Here is a 21,048-nt window from a genome sequence, read left to right on the forward strand (position 1 = left end):
AGTACGATCTTTGTCCCCATGTGCAGTTACAAACCGTAGTCTGGCTTTTTTATGGCAGTTTTGGAGCAGTGTCTTCTTCCTTGCTGAGCGGCCTTTCAGGTTATGTCGATATAGGACTCGTTTTACTGTGGATATTGATACTTTTGTACCCGTTTCCTCCAGCATCTTCACAAGGTCCTTTGCTGTTGTTCTTGGATTGACTTCCTCTTTTCGCACCAAAGTACGTTAATCTCTAGGAGACAGAATGCGTCTCCTTCCTGAGCGGTATGACGGCTGTGTGGTCCCATGGTGTTTATACTTGCGTACTATTGTTTGTACAGATGAATGTGGTACCTTCAGGCGTTTGGAAATTGCTCCCAAGGATGAACCAGACTTGTGGAGGTCTACAATTTGTTTTCAGAGTTCTTGGCTGATTTCTTTTGATTTTCCCATGATGTCAAGCAAAGAGGCACTGAGTTTGAAGGTAGGCCTTGAAATACATCCACAGGTACACCTCCAATTGACTCAAATTATGTCAATTAGCCTATCAGAAGCTTCTAAAGCCATGACATCATTTTCTGGAATTTTCCAAGCTGTTTAAAGGCACAGTCAACTTAGTGTATGTAAACTTCTGACCCACTGGAAATGTGGTACAGTGAATTCAAAGTGAAATAATCTGTCTGTAAACAGTTGTTGGAAAAATGACTTGTGTCATGCACAAAGTAGATGTCCTAACCGACTTGCCAAAACTATAGTTTGTTAACAACAAATCTGTGGAGTGGTTGAAAAACGAGTTTTAATGACTCCAACATAAGTGTATGTAAACTTCTGACTTCAACTGTATACAATACATGCCCTAAAGCCAGTCACAGGACCAGGTAATGACTTCCCTCAGGCCTACAACAGCACAGGCATACATGTTCTGCTTACGTTCTTGTTTTTACATGTCTAGTGATTAACTCCACGTTGACCCAGCTCTCATTCACCTGAGCTCAGCCTTTATTCTGCTTGCACATGCCTCTAAATGAATGTTGATTCTTACTACTTCTGGGAGAACAGTCTAGATACAGAAAAAAATCACCCATAAGTCATGAATTTTCTCCTACAATATGCTACATGCTTTACGGGCACACACACACACAAGGACACACACAGCACCAAGAATAGCTGCTCCTCATCTCATTAAAACTCCCAGAATGTATCATCTCTGTGCTAACAGGCTGCAGACACTGGTCAATCAGAGAGCTATAAATGTGAAGATTTTTTTTTTTTAACTACAAAAAAATGTGAATCACATTTTTATTTGGCGTACCCCCAACGGCATTGTGCGTACCCCTGGGGGAAATACCTGCCCTAGAGCACACAAACTATACATACCACGGCCTAAACATCAGCTCCACAGGTAACTTCCACAAAGCTGTGAATGATCTGAGAGGCAAGGCAAGAAGCCTTCAAAAGGAACATAAAATTAAACTTATCAATTAGGATTTGGCTAAAAAAATACTTGAATCAGTTATAGAACCCATTGCCCTTTATGGTTGTGAGGTCTGGGGTCCGCTCACCAACCGTAAATTCACAAAATGGGACAAACACCAAATTGAGACTCACCAAATAATGCATGCAGAGCAGAATTAGGCCGATACCTGCTAATTATCAAAATCCAGAAAAGAGTTGTTAAATTATACAACCACCTAAAAGGAAGCGATTCCCAAACCTTCCATAACAAAGTCATTACCTGCAGAGAGATGAACCTGGAGAAGAGTCCCCTAAGCAAGCTGGTCCTGGGACTCTGATCACAAACACACCCTACAGAGAGATGAACCTGGAGAAGAGTCCCCTTAGCAAGCTGGTCCTGGGACTCTGATCACAAACACACCCTACAGAGAGATGAACCTGGAGAAGAGTCCCCTTAGCAAGCTGGTCCTGGGACTCTGATCACAAACACACCCTACAGAGAGATGAACCTGGAGAAGAGTCCCCTTAGCAAGCTGGTCCTGGGACTCTGATCACAAACACACCCTACAGAGAGATGAACCTGGAGAAGAGTCCCCTAAGCAAGCTGGTCCTGGGGCTCTGATCACAAACTAATCAAAATGTATTGGTCACATACACATGGTTAGCAGATGTTAATGCGAGTGTAGTGAAATGCTTGTGCTTCTAGTTCCGACCATGCAGTAATATCTAACAATTTCACAACAACTACCTTATACACACAAGTGTAAAGGAATGAATAAGAATATGTACATATAAATATATGGATGAGCGATGGCTGAACGGCATAGGCAAGATGCAGTAGATGGTATAGAGTACAGTATATACATATGAGATGAGTAATGTAGGATATGTAAACATTATATAAAGTGGCATTGTTTAAAGTGACTAGTGATTTAATACATCCAATTTTTAATTATTAAATTGGCTAGAGATTTGAGTCAGTATGTTGTCAGCAGCCAGTCAATGTTAGTGGTGGCTGTTTAACAGTCTGATGGCCTTGAGAGAAGCTGTTTTTCAGTCTCTCGGTCCCAGCTTTGATGCACCTGTGCTGACCTCACCTTCTGGATGATAGCAGGGTGAACAGGCAGTGGCTCGGGTGGTTGTTGTCCTTGATGATCTTTTTGGCCTTCCTGTGACATCGGGAGGGCAGGTAGTTTGCCCCCGGTGATGCGTTGTGCAGACCTCACTACCCTCTGGAGAGCCTTACGGTTGTGGGCGGAGCAGTTGCCTTACCAGTACACAGCCCGACAGGATGCTCTCGATTGTGCATCTGTAAAAGTTTGTGAGTGCTTTTGTTGACAAGCCGAATTTCTTCAGCCTCCTGAGGTTGAAGAGGCGCTGCTGTGCCTTCTTCACCACACTGTCTGTGTGGTTGGACCATTTCAGTTTGTCGTTGATGTGTACACCGAGGAGCTTAAAACTTACTACCCTCTCCACTGCTGTCCCGTCAATGTGGATAGGGATTTGCTCCCTCTGCTGTTTCCTGAAGTCCACGATCATCTCCTTAGTTTTGTTGACGTTGAGTGTGAGGTTATTTTCCTGACACCACACTCCGAGTGCTCTCAACCTCCTCCCTGTAGGCCGTCTCGTCGTTGTTGGTAATCAAGCCTACCACTGTAGTGTCGTCTGCAAACTTGATGATTGAGTTGGAGGCGTGCATGGCTACACAGTCGTGGGTGAACAGGGAGTACAGGAGAGGGCTGAGAACGCACCCTTGTGGGGCCCCAGTGTTGAGGATCAGCGGGGTGGAGATGTTGTTTCCTACCCTCACCACCTGGGGGCAGCCCGTCAGAAAGTCCAGGACCCAGTTGCACAGGGTGGGGTCGAGACCCAGGGCCCTGAGCTTAATGATGAGTTTGAAGGGTACTATGGTGTTGAATGCTGAGCTGTAGTCGATGAACAGCATTCTTACATAGGTATTCCTCTTGTCCAGATGGGATAGGGCAGTGTGCAGTGTGGTTGCGTCGTCTGTGGATCTATTTTGGCGGTAAGCAAATTGGAGTGGGTCTAGGGTGTCAGGTAGGGTAGAGGTGATATGATCCTTGACTAGCCTCTCACAGCACTTCATGATGACAAGTGAGTGCTATGGGGCGATAGTCGTTTAGCTCAAACAGACCCCACAGAGCCCCAGGACAGCAACACAATTAGACCCAACCAAATTATGAGAAAACAAAAAGATAATTACTTGACACATTGGAAAGAATTAACAAAAAAACAGAGCAAACTAGAATGCTATTTGGCCCTAAACAGAGAGTACACAGTGGCAGAATACCTGTCCACCGTGACTAACTCAAAATGAAGGAAATCTTACTGAGCTGCACTTCCTAACCTCTTGCCAAATGTATAACCATATTAGAGGCACATATTTCCCTCAGATTACACAGACCCACAAATAATTTGAAAACAAACCCAATTTTGATAAACTTCCATATCTATTGGGTGAAATACCACAATGTGACATCACAACAGCAAGATCTGTTGCCACAAGAAAAGGTCAACCAGTGAAGAACAAACACCATTGTAAATACAACCCATATTTAGGTTGATTTATTTACCTTCTGGGCTTTAACTATTTGTACATTGGTACAACACTGTATATAGAAATAATATGATATTTGAAATGTGTCTATTCCTTTGGATCTTCTGTGAGTGAAATGTTTACTGTTGATTTCACTTTTGTTTATCTATTTATCTATCTAATAAAGCTCTTGAATTGATTTGTACCTACTGTTAATAAAGCGGAGAATATTTCCTCATAGCGTTCCTCCTCAAGCCGAACGGTGTTACGTGATCAGGCCTATACGTTCTGCAGGGAGCGGATTAGGTTCATCTGGCTCGGGCGCATCTGGCGGGTTTTGCACCAGGTGAACATTGATTGCATTCGTTTTGGAATAAAAAAAATATATATATATTATGTCAAATAGAAGTTATATTTGTTGCTGAAAAATGTACCATGCCTTGTTGATAACATGACCGAGCAGCGCAGATGACTGTTCGCTTTGAGAGGGTGCTCCTCCCTCACCGTTTCTTTCCCCGCGGATCAGCACAATCAAATTTGCCCAATGCCTGGTGCACAAGGTAGATGGAGATTTCACTTAAGGACCAATGGAATGGTCTACAATGTGCAAACCCCGCCCCCACGCCCCGCCCAGACGCGTTTTCATATGTCTGTCATGTTATTGGACAAACGTCAGGGACTTTTTGCAGACAGCTCAGATAACCGTCTTCATGCAAACTGTTTATTGCTGAAGAAGGGATGCGAGGTCGGAAGTAACTTTACTCACTGAAGAATTAACTATGGCACGGAGGTGAGTTACATTTTAGGCTAAATTCTCACATACATGCTGTTGAATTACAGTGATCAACCGCAAATAATGATAGATATACTTTGGGCAACAATTTTTTAAATAGTTTTAGTGTATGTTGATTGCTCAATTGAATCTTTTTTTTGTGATGTTATTTTTGCGTTTGATTTTTAAATCAAACAGCCTGCTACGAAAAATATGAGTTAGTTGAACACTAATGTAAATCAAATTGATTTGTCACATGCGCCGTATACAGCAGGTACCTTACAGCACTTCTTTTTTTTATGTGCAAAGGTTGTTATTTTAATTGTAAAATGGATTCCTGATTAATAACGGCAGGCAGGTAGCCTAGTGGTTAGAGGCAGGTAGCCTAGTGGTTAGAGGCAGGTAGCCTAGTGGTTAGAGGCAGGTAGCCTAGTGGCAGGTAGCCTAGTGGTTAGAGGCAGGTAGCCTAGTGGTTAGAGGCAGGTAGCCTAGTGGTTAGAGGCAGGTAGCCTAGTGGTTAGAGGCAGGTAGCCTAGTGGTTAGAGGCAGGTAGCCTAGTGGTTAGAGGCAGGTAGCCTAGTGGTTAGAGGCAGGTAGCCTAGTGGTTAGGGGCAGGTAGCCTAGTGGTTAGAGGCAGGTAGCCTAGTGGTTAGAGGCAGGTAGCCTAGTGGTTAGAGGCAGGTAGCCTAGTGGTTAGAGGCAGGTAGCCTAGTGGTTAGAGGCAGGTAGCCTAGTGGTTAGAGGCAGGTAGCCTAGTGGTTAGAGGCAGGTAGCCTAGTGGTTAGAGGCAGGTAGCCTAGTGGTTAGAGGCAGGCAGCCTAGTGGTTAGAGGCAGGTAGCCTAGTGGTTAGAGGCAGGTAGCCTAGTGGTTAGAGGCAGGTAGCCTAGTGGTTAGAGGCAGGTAGCCTAGTGGTTAGAGGCAGGTAGCCTAGTGGTTAGAGGCAGGTAGCCTAGTGGCAGGTAGCCTAGTGGTTAGAGGCAGGTAGCCTAGTGGTTAGAGGCAGGTAGCCTAGTGGTTAGAGGCAGGTAGCCTAGTGGTTAGAGCGTTGGGACACTAACCGAAAAGTTGCTAGATTGAATCCCCGAGCTGACAAGGTACACATCTGTCGTTCTGCCCCTGAACAAGGCAGTTAACCCCACTGTTCCTAGGACGTCAATGAAAATAAGAATTTGTTCTTATTAACTGAATTGCCTAGTTAAATAAAAAATAAAATAACAACAGGATCAGAAATGACGGTGATGGTACTGTTATTGAGTCTTTAAATAGAAGCCTGGATCTTTGGAAATGCTTCTTTGAAATTTGACTGTTTTTGTTTGTAGGGACCCGTTAGTGAAACTAACAGCATGACATGTCATTTCCTCCTGTTGAACTAAAACTGTTGACGGACATGCAATGCAAGTGGCACGTGGAGTTTTATAACCGCAGGAACAATATACCGAATATTGACCTTGCGTCTCCATATGCAAACGTCATATCAACTGCCACTACTGACGTGGTTTTTATCTGGATCTGTCTTGGTTTCTGTTGACGCATCCTCCTGAATACTCAACAAAGGGTCTTGATTAGATACAAACAAAGACACATTCCGGACTATTATGCACGTGTGACAAATACAATTTGATTTGAATTCATCTCATACTATATAATTAATATTAGTCATAGCATGCTATGTTTTGATTGAAAGATCAAAACTCAAAAATAATAACAACATCACAAAAAACCAGATAAAGTTGAGCAATCAACTTGCACTAAAACGATAGTTTTTCTGCCAAACAACTGTTCCTTGCTAATTACTGAGTCAGCTAATTGTTGAAAAGTCCTTTTGATGAACCAGCAGCAGGATATGGGGATGATATTCATTAGCTCACCAAACTACACTCTGAAAACAACACAGGAAGTAGATCAGCTCAGGCCGCTGTCTGGCCCTGTTGGCTGTTCTCTGTCTGGCCCCGTTGGCTGTTCTCTGTCTGGCCCCGTTGGCTGTTCTCTGTCTGGCCCCGTTGGCTGTTCTCTGTCTGGCCCCGTTGGCTGTTCTCTGTCTGGCCCCGTTGGCTGTTCTCTGTCTGGCCCCGTTGGCTGTTCTCTGTCTGGCCCCGTTGGCTGTTCGCTGTCTGGCCCCGTTGGCTGTTCGCTGTCTGGCCCCGTTGGCTGTTCGCTGTCTGGCCCCGTTGGCTGTTCTCTGTCTGGCCCCGTTGGCTGTTCTCTGTCTGGCCCCGTTGGCTGTTCGCTGTCTGGCCCCGTTGGCTGTTCGCTGTCTGGCCCCGTTGGCTGTTTGCTGTCTGGCCCCGTTGGCTGTTTGCTGTCTGGCCCCGTTGGCTGTTTGCTGTCTGGCCCCGTTGGCTGTTCTCTGTCTGGCCCCGTTGGCTGTTCGCTGTCTGGCCCCGTTGGCTGTTCGCTGTCTGGCCCCGTTGGCTGTTTGCTGTCTGGCCCCGTTGGCTGTTTGCTGTCTGGCCCCGTTGGCTGTTCTCTGTCTGGCCCCGTTGGCTGTTCGCTGTCTGGCCCCGTTGGCTGTTCTCTGTCTGGCCCCGTTGGCTGTTCTCTGTCTGGCCCCGTTGGCTGTTCGCTGTCTGGCCCCGTTGGCTGTTTGCTGTCTGGCCCCGTTGGCTGTTTGCTGTCTGGCCCCGTTGGCTGTTCTCTGTCTGGCCCCGTTGGCTGTTCGCTGTCTGGCCCCGTTGGCTGTTCGCTGTCTGGCCCCGTTGGCTGTTTGCTGTCTGGCCCCGTTGGCTGTTTGCTGTCTGGCCCCGTTGGCTGTTCTCTGTCTGGCCCCGTTGGCTGTTCGCTGTCTGGCCCCGTTGGCTGTTCTCTGTCTGGCCCCGTTGGCTGTTCTCTGTCTGGCCCCGTTGGCTGTTCGCTGTCTGGCCCCGTTGGCTGTTCGCTGTCTGGCCCCGTTGGCTGTTCGCTGTCTGGCCCCGTTGGCTGTTCGCTGTCTGGCCCCGTTGGCTGTTTGCTGTCTGGCCCCGTTGGCTGTTTGCTGTCTGGCCCCGTTGGCTGTTCTCTGTCTGGCCCCGTTGGCTGTTCTCTGTCTGGCCCCGTTGGCTGTTCGCTGTCTGGCCCCGTTGGCTGTTCGCTGTCTGGCCCCGTTGGCTGTTTGCTGTCTGGCCCCGTTGGCTGTTTGCTGTCTGGCCCCGTTGGCTGTTTGCTGTCTGGCCCCGTTGGCTGTTTGCTGTCTGGCCCCGTTGGCTGTTGTACTGTTCTACTGAGGAACTCATGATGCATCAATGGAACTCTGTTTCAATAGTACAACATTTGAATGATATTCTGTAGTGGAGGTCGACCGATTAATCGGAATGGCAGAATAATTAGAGCCGATTTCAAGTTTTCATAACAATCGGGAATCGGTATTTTTGGACACTGTTTTGGCCTATCTATTTTACACTTATTTAAACTTTATTTAAACTAGGTAAGTTAGTTTAATAACAAATTCTTATTTTCAATGACGGCCTAGGAATGGTGGGTTAACTGCCTTGTTCAGGGGCAGAACGACAGATTATCACCTTGTCAGCTCGGGGGATTCAATCTTGCAAAGTTACAGTTAACTAGTCCAATGCTCGTAACCACCTGATTACATTGCACTCCACGAGCAGCCTGCCTGTTACGCGAATGCAGTAAGCCAAGGTAAGTTGCAAGCTAGCATTAAACTTATCTTATAAAAAACAATCAATCATAATCACTAGTTAACTACACATGGTTGATAATATTACTAGTTTATCTAGCGTGACCTGCGTTGCATATAATCGATGCGGTGCATATCGTTGCTCCAATGTGTACCTAACCATAAACATCAATGCCTTTCTTAAAATCAATACGCAGAAGTATATATTTTTAAACCTGCATATTTAGCTAAAAGAAATCCAGGTTAGCAGGCAATATTAACCAGGTGAAATTGTGTCACTTCTCTTGCGTTCATTGCACACAGAGTCAGTGTATATGCAACAGTTTGGGCCACCTAATTTACCAGAATTTTACGTAATTATGACATAGCATTGAAGGTTGTGCAATGTAACAGCAATATTTAGACTTATGGATGTCACCCGTTAGATAAAATACGGAACGGTTCCGTATTTCACTGAAAGAATAAACGTCGACCATATTAATTACCTAAGGCTCGTATTTCTGTGTGTTATTATGTTATAACTAAGTCTATGATTTGATAGAGCAGTCTGACTGAGCGGTGGTAGGCAGCAGCAGGCTCGTAAGCATTCATTCAAACAGCACTTTCGTGCGTTTTGCCAGCAACTCTTCGTTGTGCGTCAAGCATTGCACTGTTTATGATTTCAAGCCTATCAACTCCCGAGATTAGGCTGGTGTAACCGATGTGAAATGGCTAGCTAGTTAGCGGGGTGCGCGCTAATAGTGTTTCAAACGTAACTCGCTCTGAGACATGGAGTGGTTGTTCCCCTTGCTCTGCATGGGTAACGCTGCTTCGAGGGTGGCTGTTGTCGTTGTGTTCCTGGTTCGAGCCCAAGGAGGAGCGAGGAGAGGTACGGAAGCTATACTGTTACACTGGCAATCCCAAAGTGCCTATAAGAACATTCAATAGTCAAAGGTTAATGAAATACAAATGGTATAGAGAGAAATAGTCCTATAATTCCAATAATAACTACAACCTAAAACTTATTACCTGTGCATATTGAAGACTAATGTCAAAAGGAACCACCAGCTTTCATATGTTCTTATGTTCTGAGCAAGGAACTTAAACGTTAGCTTTCTTACATGGCACATATTGCACTTTTACTTTCTTCTCCAACACTTTGTTTTTGCATTATTTAAACCAAATTGAACATGTTTCATTATTTATTTTAGGCTAAATTGATTTTATTGATGTATTATATTAAGTTAAAATAAGTGTTCATTCAGTATTGTTGTAATTGTCGTTATTCCAAATAACACAAAATAAATCGGCCGATTAATCGGTATCGACTTTTTTGGGCCTCCAATAATCGGTATCGGCGTTGAAAAATCCTAATCGGTCGACCTCTATTCTGTAGTTATATTTTGGTAGATGGTTTCCTGTCACAAGCGATTTCACAATATTTTGTGCCCCTGTTCTATCTGGGTTGTTTTAGACACTGAGGTTACGGGGTCCTCTGGTGAGGGGTTAAGAGTGACCCAAATAGCACCAGAATCAAAAACTCTTGGGCACTGGTCTTTTCTATGAGAATGAATGGTTCTTTTTTTTTTTTGTGTCCCAGATGTTGTTATTTTAAGGGAAGTGAAGGCCACAGTGGTAACTGGCTGTGGCTGTGGCTGTTAACAGGAAGTGAACATATCCACGGGCTATTGGTTTATCAAACCTCCACAGTATTGTCTCTGTTATAGTAGCCTCTGTCTCGGTCCCCAACAACCGGATTTTCCAGTTTTGGACATATTAACAAGACAACAATCCATCTCAACCTCTTCTCTAGTTTCAGCCGTTTACTTTTTACGCCTGCTACATTAGGTTACCATTATAGCAATGCAGAGACACCAGCTAAGTATCAACATAGATCTATGTAGGTTACCATTATAGTAATGCAGAGACACCAGCTAAGTATCAACATAGATCTATGTAGGTTACCATTATAGCAATGCAGAGACACCAGCTAAGTATCAACATAGATCTATGTAGGTTACCATTATAGCAATGCAGAGGCACCAGCTGAGTATCAATATAGATCTATGTAGGTTACCATTATAGCAATGCAGAGACACCAGCTAAGTATCAATATAGATCTATGTAGGTTACCATTATAGCAATGCAGAGACACCAGCTAAGGATCAACATAGATCTCTGTAGGTTACCATTATAGCAATGCAGAGACACCAGCTAAGTATCAATATAGATCACTGTAGGTTACCATTATAGCAATGCAGAGGCACCAGCTGAGTATCAACATAGATCTATGTAGGTTACCATTATAGCAATGCAGAGACACCAGCTAAGTATCAATATAGATCTATGTAGGTTACCATTATAGCAATGCAGAGACACCAGCTAAGTATCAACATAGATCACTGTAGGTTACCATTATAGCAATGCAGAGACACCAGCTAAGTATCAACATAGATCTATGTAGGTTACCATTATAGCAATGCAGAGACACCAGCTGAGTATCAACATAGATCTATGTAGGTTACCATTATAGCAATGGAGAGGCACCAGCTGAGTATCAACATAGATCTATGTAGGTTACCATTATAGCAATGCAGAGACACCAACTAAGTATCAACATAGATCACAGTAGGTTACCATTATAGCAATGCAGAGACACCAGCTAAGTATCAACATAGATCTATGTAGGTTACCATTATAGCAATGCAGAGACACCAGCTAAGTATCAATATAGATCACTGTAGGTTACCATTATAGCAATGCAGAGGCACCAGCTGAGTATCAACATAGATCTATGTAGGTTACCATTATAGCAATGCAGAGACACCAGCTAAGTATCAATATAGATCTATGTAGGTTACCATTATAGCAATGCAGAGACACCAGCTAAGTATCAACATAGATCTCCGTAGGTTACCATTATAGCAATGGAGAGGCACCAGCTGAGTATCAACATAGATCTATGTAGGTTACCATTATAGCAATGCAGAGACACCAACTAAGTATCAACATAGATCACAGTAGGTTACCATTATAGCAATGCAGAGACACCAGCTAAGTATCAACATAGATCTATGTAGGTTACCATTATAGCAATGCAGAGACACCAGCTAAGTATCAATATAGATCACTGTAGGTTACCATTATAGCAATGCAGAGGCACCAGCTGAGTATCAACATAGATCTATGTAGGTTACCATTATAGCAATGCAGAGACACCAGCTAAGTATCAATATAGATCTATGTAGGTTACCATTATAGCAATGCAGAGACACCAGCTAAGTATCAACATAGATCACTGTAGGTTACCATTATAGCAATGCAGAGACACCAGCTAAGTATCAACATAGATCTATGTAGGTTACCATTATAGCAATGCAGAGACACCAGCTGAGTATCAACATAGATCTATGTAGGTTACCATTATAGCAATGGAGAGGCACCAGCTGAGTATCAACATAGATCTATGTAGGTTACCATTATAGCAATGCAGAGACACCAACTAAGTATCAACATAGATCACAGTAGGTTACCATTATAGCAATGCAGAGACACCAGCTAAGTATCAACATAGATCTATGTAGGTTACCATTATAGCAATGCAGAGACACCAGCTAAGTATCAATATAGATCACTGTAGGTTACCATTATAGCAATGCAGAGGCACCAGCTGAGTATCAACATAGATCTATGTAGGTTACCATTATAGCAATGCAGAGACACCAGCTAAGTATCAATATAGATCTATGTAGGTTACCATTATAGCAATGCAGAGACACCAGCTAAGTATCAACATAGATCTCCGTAGGTTACCATTATAGCAATGGAGAGGCACCAGCTGAGTATCAACATAGATCTATGTAGGTTACCATTATAGCAATGCAGAGACACCAACTAAGTATCAACATAGATCACAGTAGGTTACCATTATAGCAATGCAGAGACACCAGCTAAGTATCAACATAGATCTATGTAGGTTACCATTATAGCAATGCAGAGACACCAGCTAAGTATCAATATAGATCACTGTAGGTTACCATTATAGCAATGCAGAGGCACCAGCTGAGTATCAACATAGATCTATGTAGGTTACCATTATAGCAATGCAGAGACACCAGCTAAGTATCAATATAGATCACTGTAGGTTACCATTATAGCAATGCAGAGACACCAGCTAAGTATCAACATAGATCTCCGTAGGTTACCATTATAGCAATGCAGAGACACCAGCTGAGTATAAATATAGATCACTGTAGGTTACCATTATAGCAATGCAGAGGTCTCTAGGTTACTAGAAAGAGATGAACATAGATCTATGTAGGTTACTGGAAAGAGATGAACATAGATCTCCCTAGCAGTATCTCTATGCTTTTGTCCCCCCCCCACCCCCCCCCGCCAAACATTTTATACTGTAGCATTATATCTATAGCAAGGGTCTTTTTCTTGCATTGCAATGGGAAAGTATGAGTTCATATCGATGTGTCTATTGCCTGTTTGTGTATTAGTCAAGGTGTGAACCACGAGCTCTCTGAGGTTCTGAACCAGCTGTGGAGTCGGGATACAAACCGTCTCAAACCTGGGACTGACTACACCATCTCCCTACAGGTACGGATGTCAGGGTTACCGTACTACTACTTGGCGAGATTAAATTTAGGAGCACCAGAAAATATTTTGTTATTTGATTGAGATACAGCCTATATGATTTCTAGTTACTTTTGAAGGACAGTTACTTTTGTGCCCTATAAATTATTTTGATTGATCCTTTATTTAGACAGGGAGTCAATGCTGAGACCGGGTTGTCTTTATTTAGACAGGGAGTCAATGCTGAGACCGGGTTGTCTTTATTTAGACAGGGAGTCAATGCTGAGACCGGGTTGTCTTTATTTAGACAGGGAGTCAATGCTGAGACCGAGGTGTCTATTTAGACAGGGAGTCAATGCTGAGACCAAGGTGTCTTTATTTAGACAGGGAGTCCATGCTGAGACCAAGGTGTCTTTATTTAGACATGGAGTCAATGCTGAGACCAAGGTGTCTTTATTCAGACAGGGAGTCAATGCTGAGACCAAGGTGTCTTTATTTAGACAGGGAGTCAATGCTGAGACCGAGGTGTCTTTATTTAGACAGGGAGTCAATGCTCCCCGGCTGAAACGCCCTAGAGGATCCCCTAACAACCGTCTGAAACGCCCTAGAGGGTCCCCTAACAACCGTCTGAAAGGCCCTAGAGGATCCCCTAACAACCGCCTGAAACGCCCTAGAGGATCCCCTAACAACCGCCTGAAAGGCCCTAGAGGGTCCCCTAACAACCGCCTGAAACGCCCTAGAGGGTCCCCTAACAACCGCCTGAAAGGCCCTAGAGGGTCCCCTAACAACCGCCTGAAAGGCCCTAGAGGGTCCCCTAACAACCGGCTGAAAGGCCCTAGAGGGTCCCCTAACAACCGGCTGAAACGCCCTAGAGGGTTCCCTAACAACCGTCTGAAATGCCCTAGAGGGTTCCCTAACAACCGTCTGAAACGCCCTAGAGGGTTCCCTAACAACCGTCTGTAATGCCCTAGAGGGTTCCCTAACAACCATCTGTAAGGCCCTAGAGGGTTCCCTAACAACCGTCTGAAATGCCCTAGAGGGTTCCCTAACAACCGTCTGAAATGCCCTAGAGGGTTCCCTAACAACCATCTGTAATGCCCTAGAGGGTTCCTAACAACCGTCTGTAATTCCCTAGAGGGTTCCCTAACAACCGTCTGAAATGCCCTAGAGGGTTCCCTAACAACCGTCTGAAATGCCCTAGAGGGTTCCCTAACAACCGTCTGAAATGCCCTAGAGGGTTCCCTAACAACCATCTGTAATGCCCTAGAGGGTTCCTAACAACCGTCTGAAATGCCCTAGAGGGTTCCCTAACAACCGTCTGAAATGCCCTAGAGGGTTCCCTAACAACCGTCTGAAATGCCCTAGAGGGTTCCCTAACAACCGTCTGAAATGCCCTAGAGGGTTCCCTAACAACCGTCTGAAATGCCCTAGAGGGTTCCCTAACAACCGTCTGAAATGCCCTAGAGGGTTCCCTAACAACCGTCTGAAATGCTAGGCTTCTACACCTGCATTGCTTGCTGTTTGGGGTTTTAGGCTGGGTTTCTGTACAGCACTTTGAGATATCAGCTGATGTAAGAAGGGCTATATAAATAAATTAGATTTGATTTAGAGGGTCCTCTAACCGTCTGAATTTCCTCCAATTTTAAAATGTATTTTTAGATCATTCCACACGTAAGGTGGAAGGAAATGAAAAGCTGATCATCCTAACTCTCTAGAAACCAAAGGAGTCTCCAGAGTTAACCAACCCTGTGAAGGGGTTTGATAACTGGTCATTTGAAATCTTACCGGTGACGTTAGGGAAGTTGGGAGTTTGTGGAGCAGGGTTTTGTATACAGAAAGAGGGTAATGATGTGATCTACCTGACTTTTAAAGAGGTCCAGACAATGTTTTGTAACACTGTAAATACATATGTTTTTATTATAAAACCTCAAATTCATTTGTGAAATATTAGGGTTTTTAAATTGTACAAATTGCACTATTTTCCTTTTTGAGATGCGTTACATTTGAAAATGGTATACTCTCTTTTTTTAAAACATCAGGTTTGTGATGACTACATGTAAGAGATCTGTCATTCATTCATTCCAAAGGAATACCTGGCTGGCACATGTGTTTCCCCATAGAAAGGTTAATGAAGTTGCCACTACGTGTAACTCTGGTCTGAACCCCCCTAGAGAGGCAGGTAACGTTACTGGGAGCTAGCTATTCAAATAAAGACAGGAAGGAATTTAGCTTATTCAGGGTTGAGGTCAGGCCCACAGAGTAGTTTTCATGGTGTTGTTGGGAGATGTGATGGTCTTATTCATATAGTATGTTTGTCTATCCAGGGAAAGGCAGGTTACGTGGCCCAGGGTAGTAACACTGCCAGAGACATGGCTAGGGCTCCTCTGTTCGCCTATGTCAACGAGGGCAAACTGAAAAGCATCAAGACCTACACCTGTAAGTCCTTTCTACCTCCACTCCTCCCTTCCTTCACTCCTCCCTCCCTTCCTTCACTCCTCCCTTCCTTCACTCCTCCCTTCCTTCACTCCTCCCTTCCTTCACTCCTCCCTTCCTTCACTCCTCCCTTCCTTCACTCCTCCCTCCCTTCCTTCACTCCTCCCTTCCTTCACTCCTCCCTCCCTTCCTTCACTCCTCCCTCCCTTCCTTCACTCCTCCCTCCCTTCCTTCACTCTCTACCTCCTCTCCTCTCTTCCTGTTATTCAAGGCATATTCTCTCTACCTCCTCTCCTCTCTTCCTGTTATTCAAGGCATATTCTCTCTACCTCCTCTCCTCTCTTCCTGTTATTCAAGGCTTATTCTCTCTACCTCCTCTCCTCTCTTCCTGTTATTCAAGGCATATTCTCTCTACCTCCTCTCCTCTCTTCCTGTTATTCAAGGCATATTCTCTCTACCTCCTCTCCTCTCTTCCTGTTATTCAAGGCTTATTCTCTCTACCTCCTCTCCTCTCTTCCTGTTATTCAAGGCTTATTCTCTCTACCTCCTCTCCTCTCTTCCTGTTATTCAAAGCATATCCTCTCTACCTGTCCTCTCTTCCTGTTATTCAAGGCATATTCTCTCTACCTCCTCTCCTCTCCTCCTGTTATTCAAGGCATAGCCAGTATTTCACAAAGCATTCTTCAGAGTGATGCTTCGTGGGTGACTGTTGTCTGTGTGCAGAGGGTCAGAGTGATATATGCTTCTTGTGTGCAGTGTTCATGCGTCTCCTGGACAACTATGAGATGTCTACAGGCGTGTCGGAGACCGTCACCTCTGAGGAGCTGATAGAGAACGATCTCTTCCTCAATGCCATTCTGGAGACCGAGGTCATGAAGGTAGTGTGTGTGTGTGATCTGTCTCTGTGTGCCCACAGGTAAAAGTGTGGGTTATAGTCCTTCTTGCTTGGTTGAGCACATATAGCTATGTTCTGTCGTCATTTAGATCCATAGCCAAGACTCCTGGAGACAGGCCCTTAACCTGTCTGTTCAGGACAGGACTCCGGGAGACGGGCCCTTAACCTGTCTGTTCAGGACAGGACTCCTGGAGACGGGCCCTTAACCTGTCTATTCTGGACAGGACAGGATAAGGGCCTGTCTGTTCAGGCCAGGAGTCCGGGAGACGGGCCCTTAACCTGTCTGTTCAGGCCAGGACTCCGGGAGACGGGCCCTTAACCTGTCTGTTCAGGCCAGGACTCCTGGAGACAGGCCCTTAACCTCCATGAGTTAGTCAGATGGTGTTCTGTCACTGTGGACATGTGTTTTGCCTTGTTATTTAGTCTCAGGTGTGGACTCCACAACACACAAAGCAATGTGTACTGTTGTGTCGGTCTAATCCTGGTGTGTGTGTGTGTGTGTGTGTGTGTGTGTGTGTGTGTGTGTGTGTGTGTGTGTGTGTGTGTGTGTGTGTGTGTGTGTGTGTGTGTGTGTGTGTGTGTGTGTGTGTGTGTGTGTGTGTGTCAGTGTGCCCACAAGTACCTGGTGAGTAAGGGTCACTCCCCGTCAGACCAGCAGCAGTTCAAGAGGCAGCTCTATGACATGTGGTTCAGACTCTATCACCGAGACCGCAGTGGAGGGTGAGTGTGTGTGTGTATTTTATTATGCCCACATACAGTGAGCAGTTTGAGCTTGTTTTAGTTGTATCAAATCAAATGTATTTATAAAGCCCTTCGTACATCAGCTGATATCTCAAAGTGCTGTACAGAAACCCAGCCTAAAACCCCAAACAGCAAGCAATGCAGGTGTAGCAAGCAATGCATGTGTAGAAGGTGGCTAGGAAAAACTCCCTAGAAAGGCCAAAACCTAGGAAGAAACCTAGAGAGGAACCAGGCTATGAGGGGTGGCCAGTCCTCTTCTGGCTGTGCCGGGTGGAGATTATAACAGAACATGGCCAAGATGTTCAAATATTCATAAATGACCAGCATGGTCAAATAATAATAAGGCAGAACAGTTGAAACTGGAGCAGCAGCATGGCCAGGTGGACTGGGGACAGCAAGGAGTCATCATGTCAGGTAGTCCTGAGGCATGGTCCTAGGGCTCAGGTCCTCTGAGAGAAAGAGAGAATTAGAGAGAGCATACTTAAATTCACACAGGACACCGGATAGGACATGAGAAGTATAACAAACTGACCCTAGCCCCCCCACAAACTACTGCAGCATAAATACTGGAGGCTGAGACAGGAGGGGTCAGGAGACACTGTGGCTCCATCCGAGGACTCCCCCAGACAGGGCCAAACAGGAAGGATATAACCCCACCCACTTTGCCAAAGCACAGCCCCCACACCACTAGAGGGATATCTTCAACCACCAACTTACCATCCTGAGACAAGCCCGAGTATAGCCCACAAAGTTCTCCGCCCAACTGTTCTGACCAGTTGTACCTGTATGTGTGTGAAAGAGACAGAGAGTGACACGCAGAGGGAGAGAGAGGGAGATTTGCAAATAATAGGACATTTTAAAATGTATTTTATTCTTTTGGAACTGTGTAATGTTTACTGTTAATTTGTCTATTTCACTTGCTTTGGCAATGTTAACATATGTTTCCCATGCCAATAAAGCCCTTAAATTGAATTGAATTGAGAAAGAGACACACACACACACACACACACACACACACACACACACACACACACACCGAGACAGAGAGAGAGAGAAACGCAGAGTGAGAGAGAGAGACACACAAGGACCGAGACCGAGAGAGACTGATCACATATTTTTTTAAACATAATTTCTTATGTTTCCAATCCAGTGAGGACTCCTGTGGTTTTGAGCATGTGTTTGTTGGTGAGTCTAAGAAAGGGAAGGAGATCACGGGGTTCCACAACTGGGTTCAGTTCTATCTGCAGGAGAAGCATGGCAATGTGGACTACAAGGGTTACAAGGCCCAGGGCAACAGGAACACTGTAAGACATTCTAGAACAATCTCCCTATCTTATCAGCAGAGTTACATTTCACACAGGTCCATGTAGCTCTATGGTTGTTGTCTTGCTCTGGTAATTAGTTCACCTTTTGGGTGTGTTTTTTAGTATTTACAATTTACTGACTGATTTCAAGACACCCAAAACTGTGGCCACCACTGTACACTTCCCAAATCATACATTATATTTAACCGTATGTTATGTGCGGCAGGGTAGCCTAGTGGTTAGAGGGGAGGGGCGGCAGGAAGCCTAGTGGTTAGAGGGGAGGGGCGGCAGGAAGCCTAGTGGTTAGAGTGTAGGGGCGGGGCGGCAGGTAGCCTAGTGGTTAGAGGGGAGGGGCGGCAGGAAGCCTAGTGGTTAGAGTGTAGGGGAGGGGCGGCAGGAAGCCTAGTGGTTAGAGTGTAGGGGCGGGGCGGCAGGTAGCCTAGTGGTTAGAGTGTAGGGGCGGCAGGTAGCCTAGTGGTTAGAGTGTAGGGGCGGGGCGGCAGGTAGCCTAGTGGTTAGAGTGTAGAGGCGGCAGGTAGCCTAGTGGTTAGAGTGTAGGGGTGGCAGGTAGCCTAGTGGTTAGACCAGTAACCAAAAGGTTGCTGGATCGAATCCCCGAGCCGACAAGGTAAAAAAAACTGTTGTTTTGACCTCTCTGTGCAGCCAGATGAGGATGACCACGTTCTGAACCTGCAGTTCAGCTGGAAGGGCCTGGTCAAGCCTGTGGGAAGCTCCTTCATCGGGGTCAGCCCAGAGTTCGAGGTCGCCCTCTTCACCATTCTCTTCCTCGCGTCGACTGAGAAGGTGAGCGGTTGCCTGATTGACCACACGGGGTTCAAACCTGGGTCTATTAGATAACCATGAGACTGTGTTGACCTGTAGTGCTGAAGCCTAGGAAGACATTATCTTGGGGAGCTAATGCTAGATCTCAGGCTGGTTACTCATGGTTCCCTGAACCACCCTGATGACACGTCTTATCAACCGGAAGTCATCATAGCTAACATGACCCCTCCAGTCTGAATACATAACATGGCTAAATAAACTACTGTTCTGACCAGCATAACATGACCCCTCCAGACTGAATAAACTACTGTTCTGACCAGCATAACATGACCCCTCCAGACTGAATAAACTACTGTTCTGACCAGCATAACATGACCCCTCCAGTCTGAATAAACTACTGTTCTGACCAGTATAACATGACCCCTCCAGTCTGAATAAACTACTGTTCTGACCTGCCATAACATGACCCCTCCAGGCTGAATCAGCACAGTTCTGGGAAAGGTTTGTGAATTGGGATGCAGCCCAACGTTGGTGTTGATGAGAACCCTAGCCAGTATATAAATGTGTGGATGTATATGTATTGGCTAATGTTAGCTTTGTGGTTTATGTACAGGTGACCACGGCTGTGGTGAAGGTGGACGAGTACCTGCTAGAGATGGTGGTGTATCGTCAGGGGCGATCCATCGGAACCTCCTACCCCAAACTACTCAGCAGCAACAACAGGGACCTGTAGTGGGGAGATCTACGCACCCTGATTCTGAAATCAGGCCCAAATGGAACCCTATTCCCTATGTAGTGCACTGCTTTCAACCAGGGCCCATAGGGCTAGTAGTGCACTATATAGGGAATAGGGCGCCATTTGGGGCTTAGCCAGAATAATCTGTCATGTTGTTTTTGACACCATATTGTTATTAGGTTGTGTTCTCCTCCATCAAATCCTTAACCTCGTTCCCAGGTTCAATTAGATCCTGGATCATTCATTGTTTGCTCTAAACTATTATATTAGAGATTACAGTTGATCCAGGACCAGGATTGTGTCTCTCTCTGCTACCAGCTCTCCTTTCTGTCCTGAATATTCAGTTCTGGTCCTTGGTCTTTCACAAAGCAGAGGGCTGTTTTTATTTTCTGTTAAGAAAACTACTAAAGCATTTTGTCAATCCATTAAAACCAAGATTTACCTGATTGTCGAACATTATATTAACAGTGTTGTACTCTTGTTTTTAACATTATTACTTTATGATTATTAAATTTAATTTCTGCTTGAAGAAAAGAAAACATGTTTACAAGTTATACTATCTTATTTATTTAACCAGGTATTTATATATATAACCCTTTATTTAACCAGGTATTTATATATATAACCCTTTATTTAACCAGGTATTTATATATATAACCCTTTATTTAACCAGGTATTTATATATATAACCCTTTATTTAACCAGGTATTTATATATATAACCCTTTATTTAACCAGGTATTTATATATATAACCCTTTATTTAACCAGGTATTTATATATATAACCCTTTATTTAACCAGGTATTTATATATATAACCCTTTATTTAACCAGGTATTTATATATATAACCCTTTATTTAACCAGGTATTTATATATATAACCCTTTATTTAACCAGGTATTTATATATATAACCCTTTATTTAACCAGGTATTTATATATATAACCCTTTATTTAACCAGGTATTTATATATATAACCCTTTATTTAACCAGGTATTTATATATATAACCCTTTATTTAACCAGGTAGACCAGTTGAGAACAACTCATTTACAACTGTAACCTGGCCAAGATAAAGCAAAGCAGTGTGACACAAACACAGTTACACATGGAATAAACAAACATACAGTCAATAATACAGTAGAAAAGCTTCTCCTGGGCTTTTATATTGAAGATTAAAACAAACAATGGTTACAGTACGTCTCCTTGGCAGAAAACAA

The 21,048-nt window shown here is 44.4% G+C and overlaps 1 protein-coding gene across 2 annotated transcripts; it reads left to right on the plus strand.

The window, feature by feature from the left end:
- The first annotated feature begins 259 nt into the window (after positions 1–259).
- On the plus strand, positions 260–20,288 carry LOC109887066 (poly(U)-specific endoribonuclease-C). 2 transcript variants are annotated; one of them, XM_031810828.1, is made up of 8 exons: positions 260–463; positions 12,862–12,961; positions 15,262–15,373; positions 16,127–16,248; positions 16,873–16,985; positions 18,157–18,310; positions 18,974–19,114; positions 19,707–20,288. In XM_031810828.1, the coding sequence occupies exons 3-8, from the start codon at positions 15,307–15,309 to the stop codon at positions 19,824–19,826; spliced, it is 717 nt and encodes a 238-aa protein (XP_031666688.1). In that variant the 5' UTR covers positions 260–463; positions 12,862–12,961; positions 15,262–15,306; the 3' UTR covers positions 19,827–20,288. The 2 variants fall into 2 exon arrangements, with proteins under 2 accessions (XP_031666688.1, XP_031666686.1); XM_031810826.1 differs by lacking the exon at positions 260–463 and adding an exon at positions 4,651–4,781.
- The last annotated feature ends 760 nt before the right edge of the window (positions 20,289–21,048 follow it).

The sequence above is a fragment of the Oncorhynchus kisutch genome, linkage group LG30 (assembly GCF_002021735.2).
Source record: "Oncorhynchus kisutch isolate 150728-3 linkage group LG30, Okis_V2, whole genome shotgun sequence".
Taxonomy (NCBI): Eukaryota; Metazoa; Chordata; class Actinopteri; order Salmoniformes; family Salmonidae; genus Oncorhynchus; species Oncorhynchus kisutch.

What these genes read in the sequence shown, in the direction of transcription:
- LOC109887066 (XM_031810826.1), top strand. An exon ending in TGGAGACCGAGGTCATGAAG is followed by an intron (nt 16,249 to 16,872) that starts GTAGTGTGTGTG and finishes TGTGTGTGTCAG; the next exon opens with TGTGCCCACAAGTACCTGGT. An exon ending in CCCAGGGCAACAGGAACACT is followed by an intron (nt 18,311 to 18,973) that starts GTAAGACATTCT and finishes CTCTCTGTGCAG; the next exon opens with CCAGATGAGGATGACCACGT.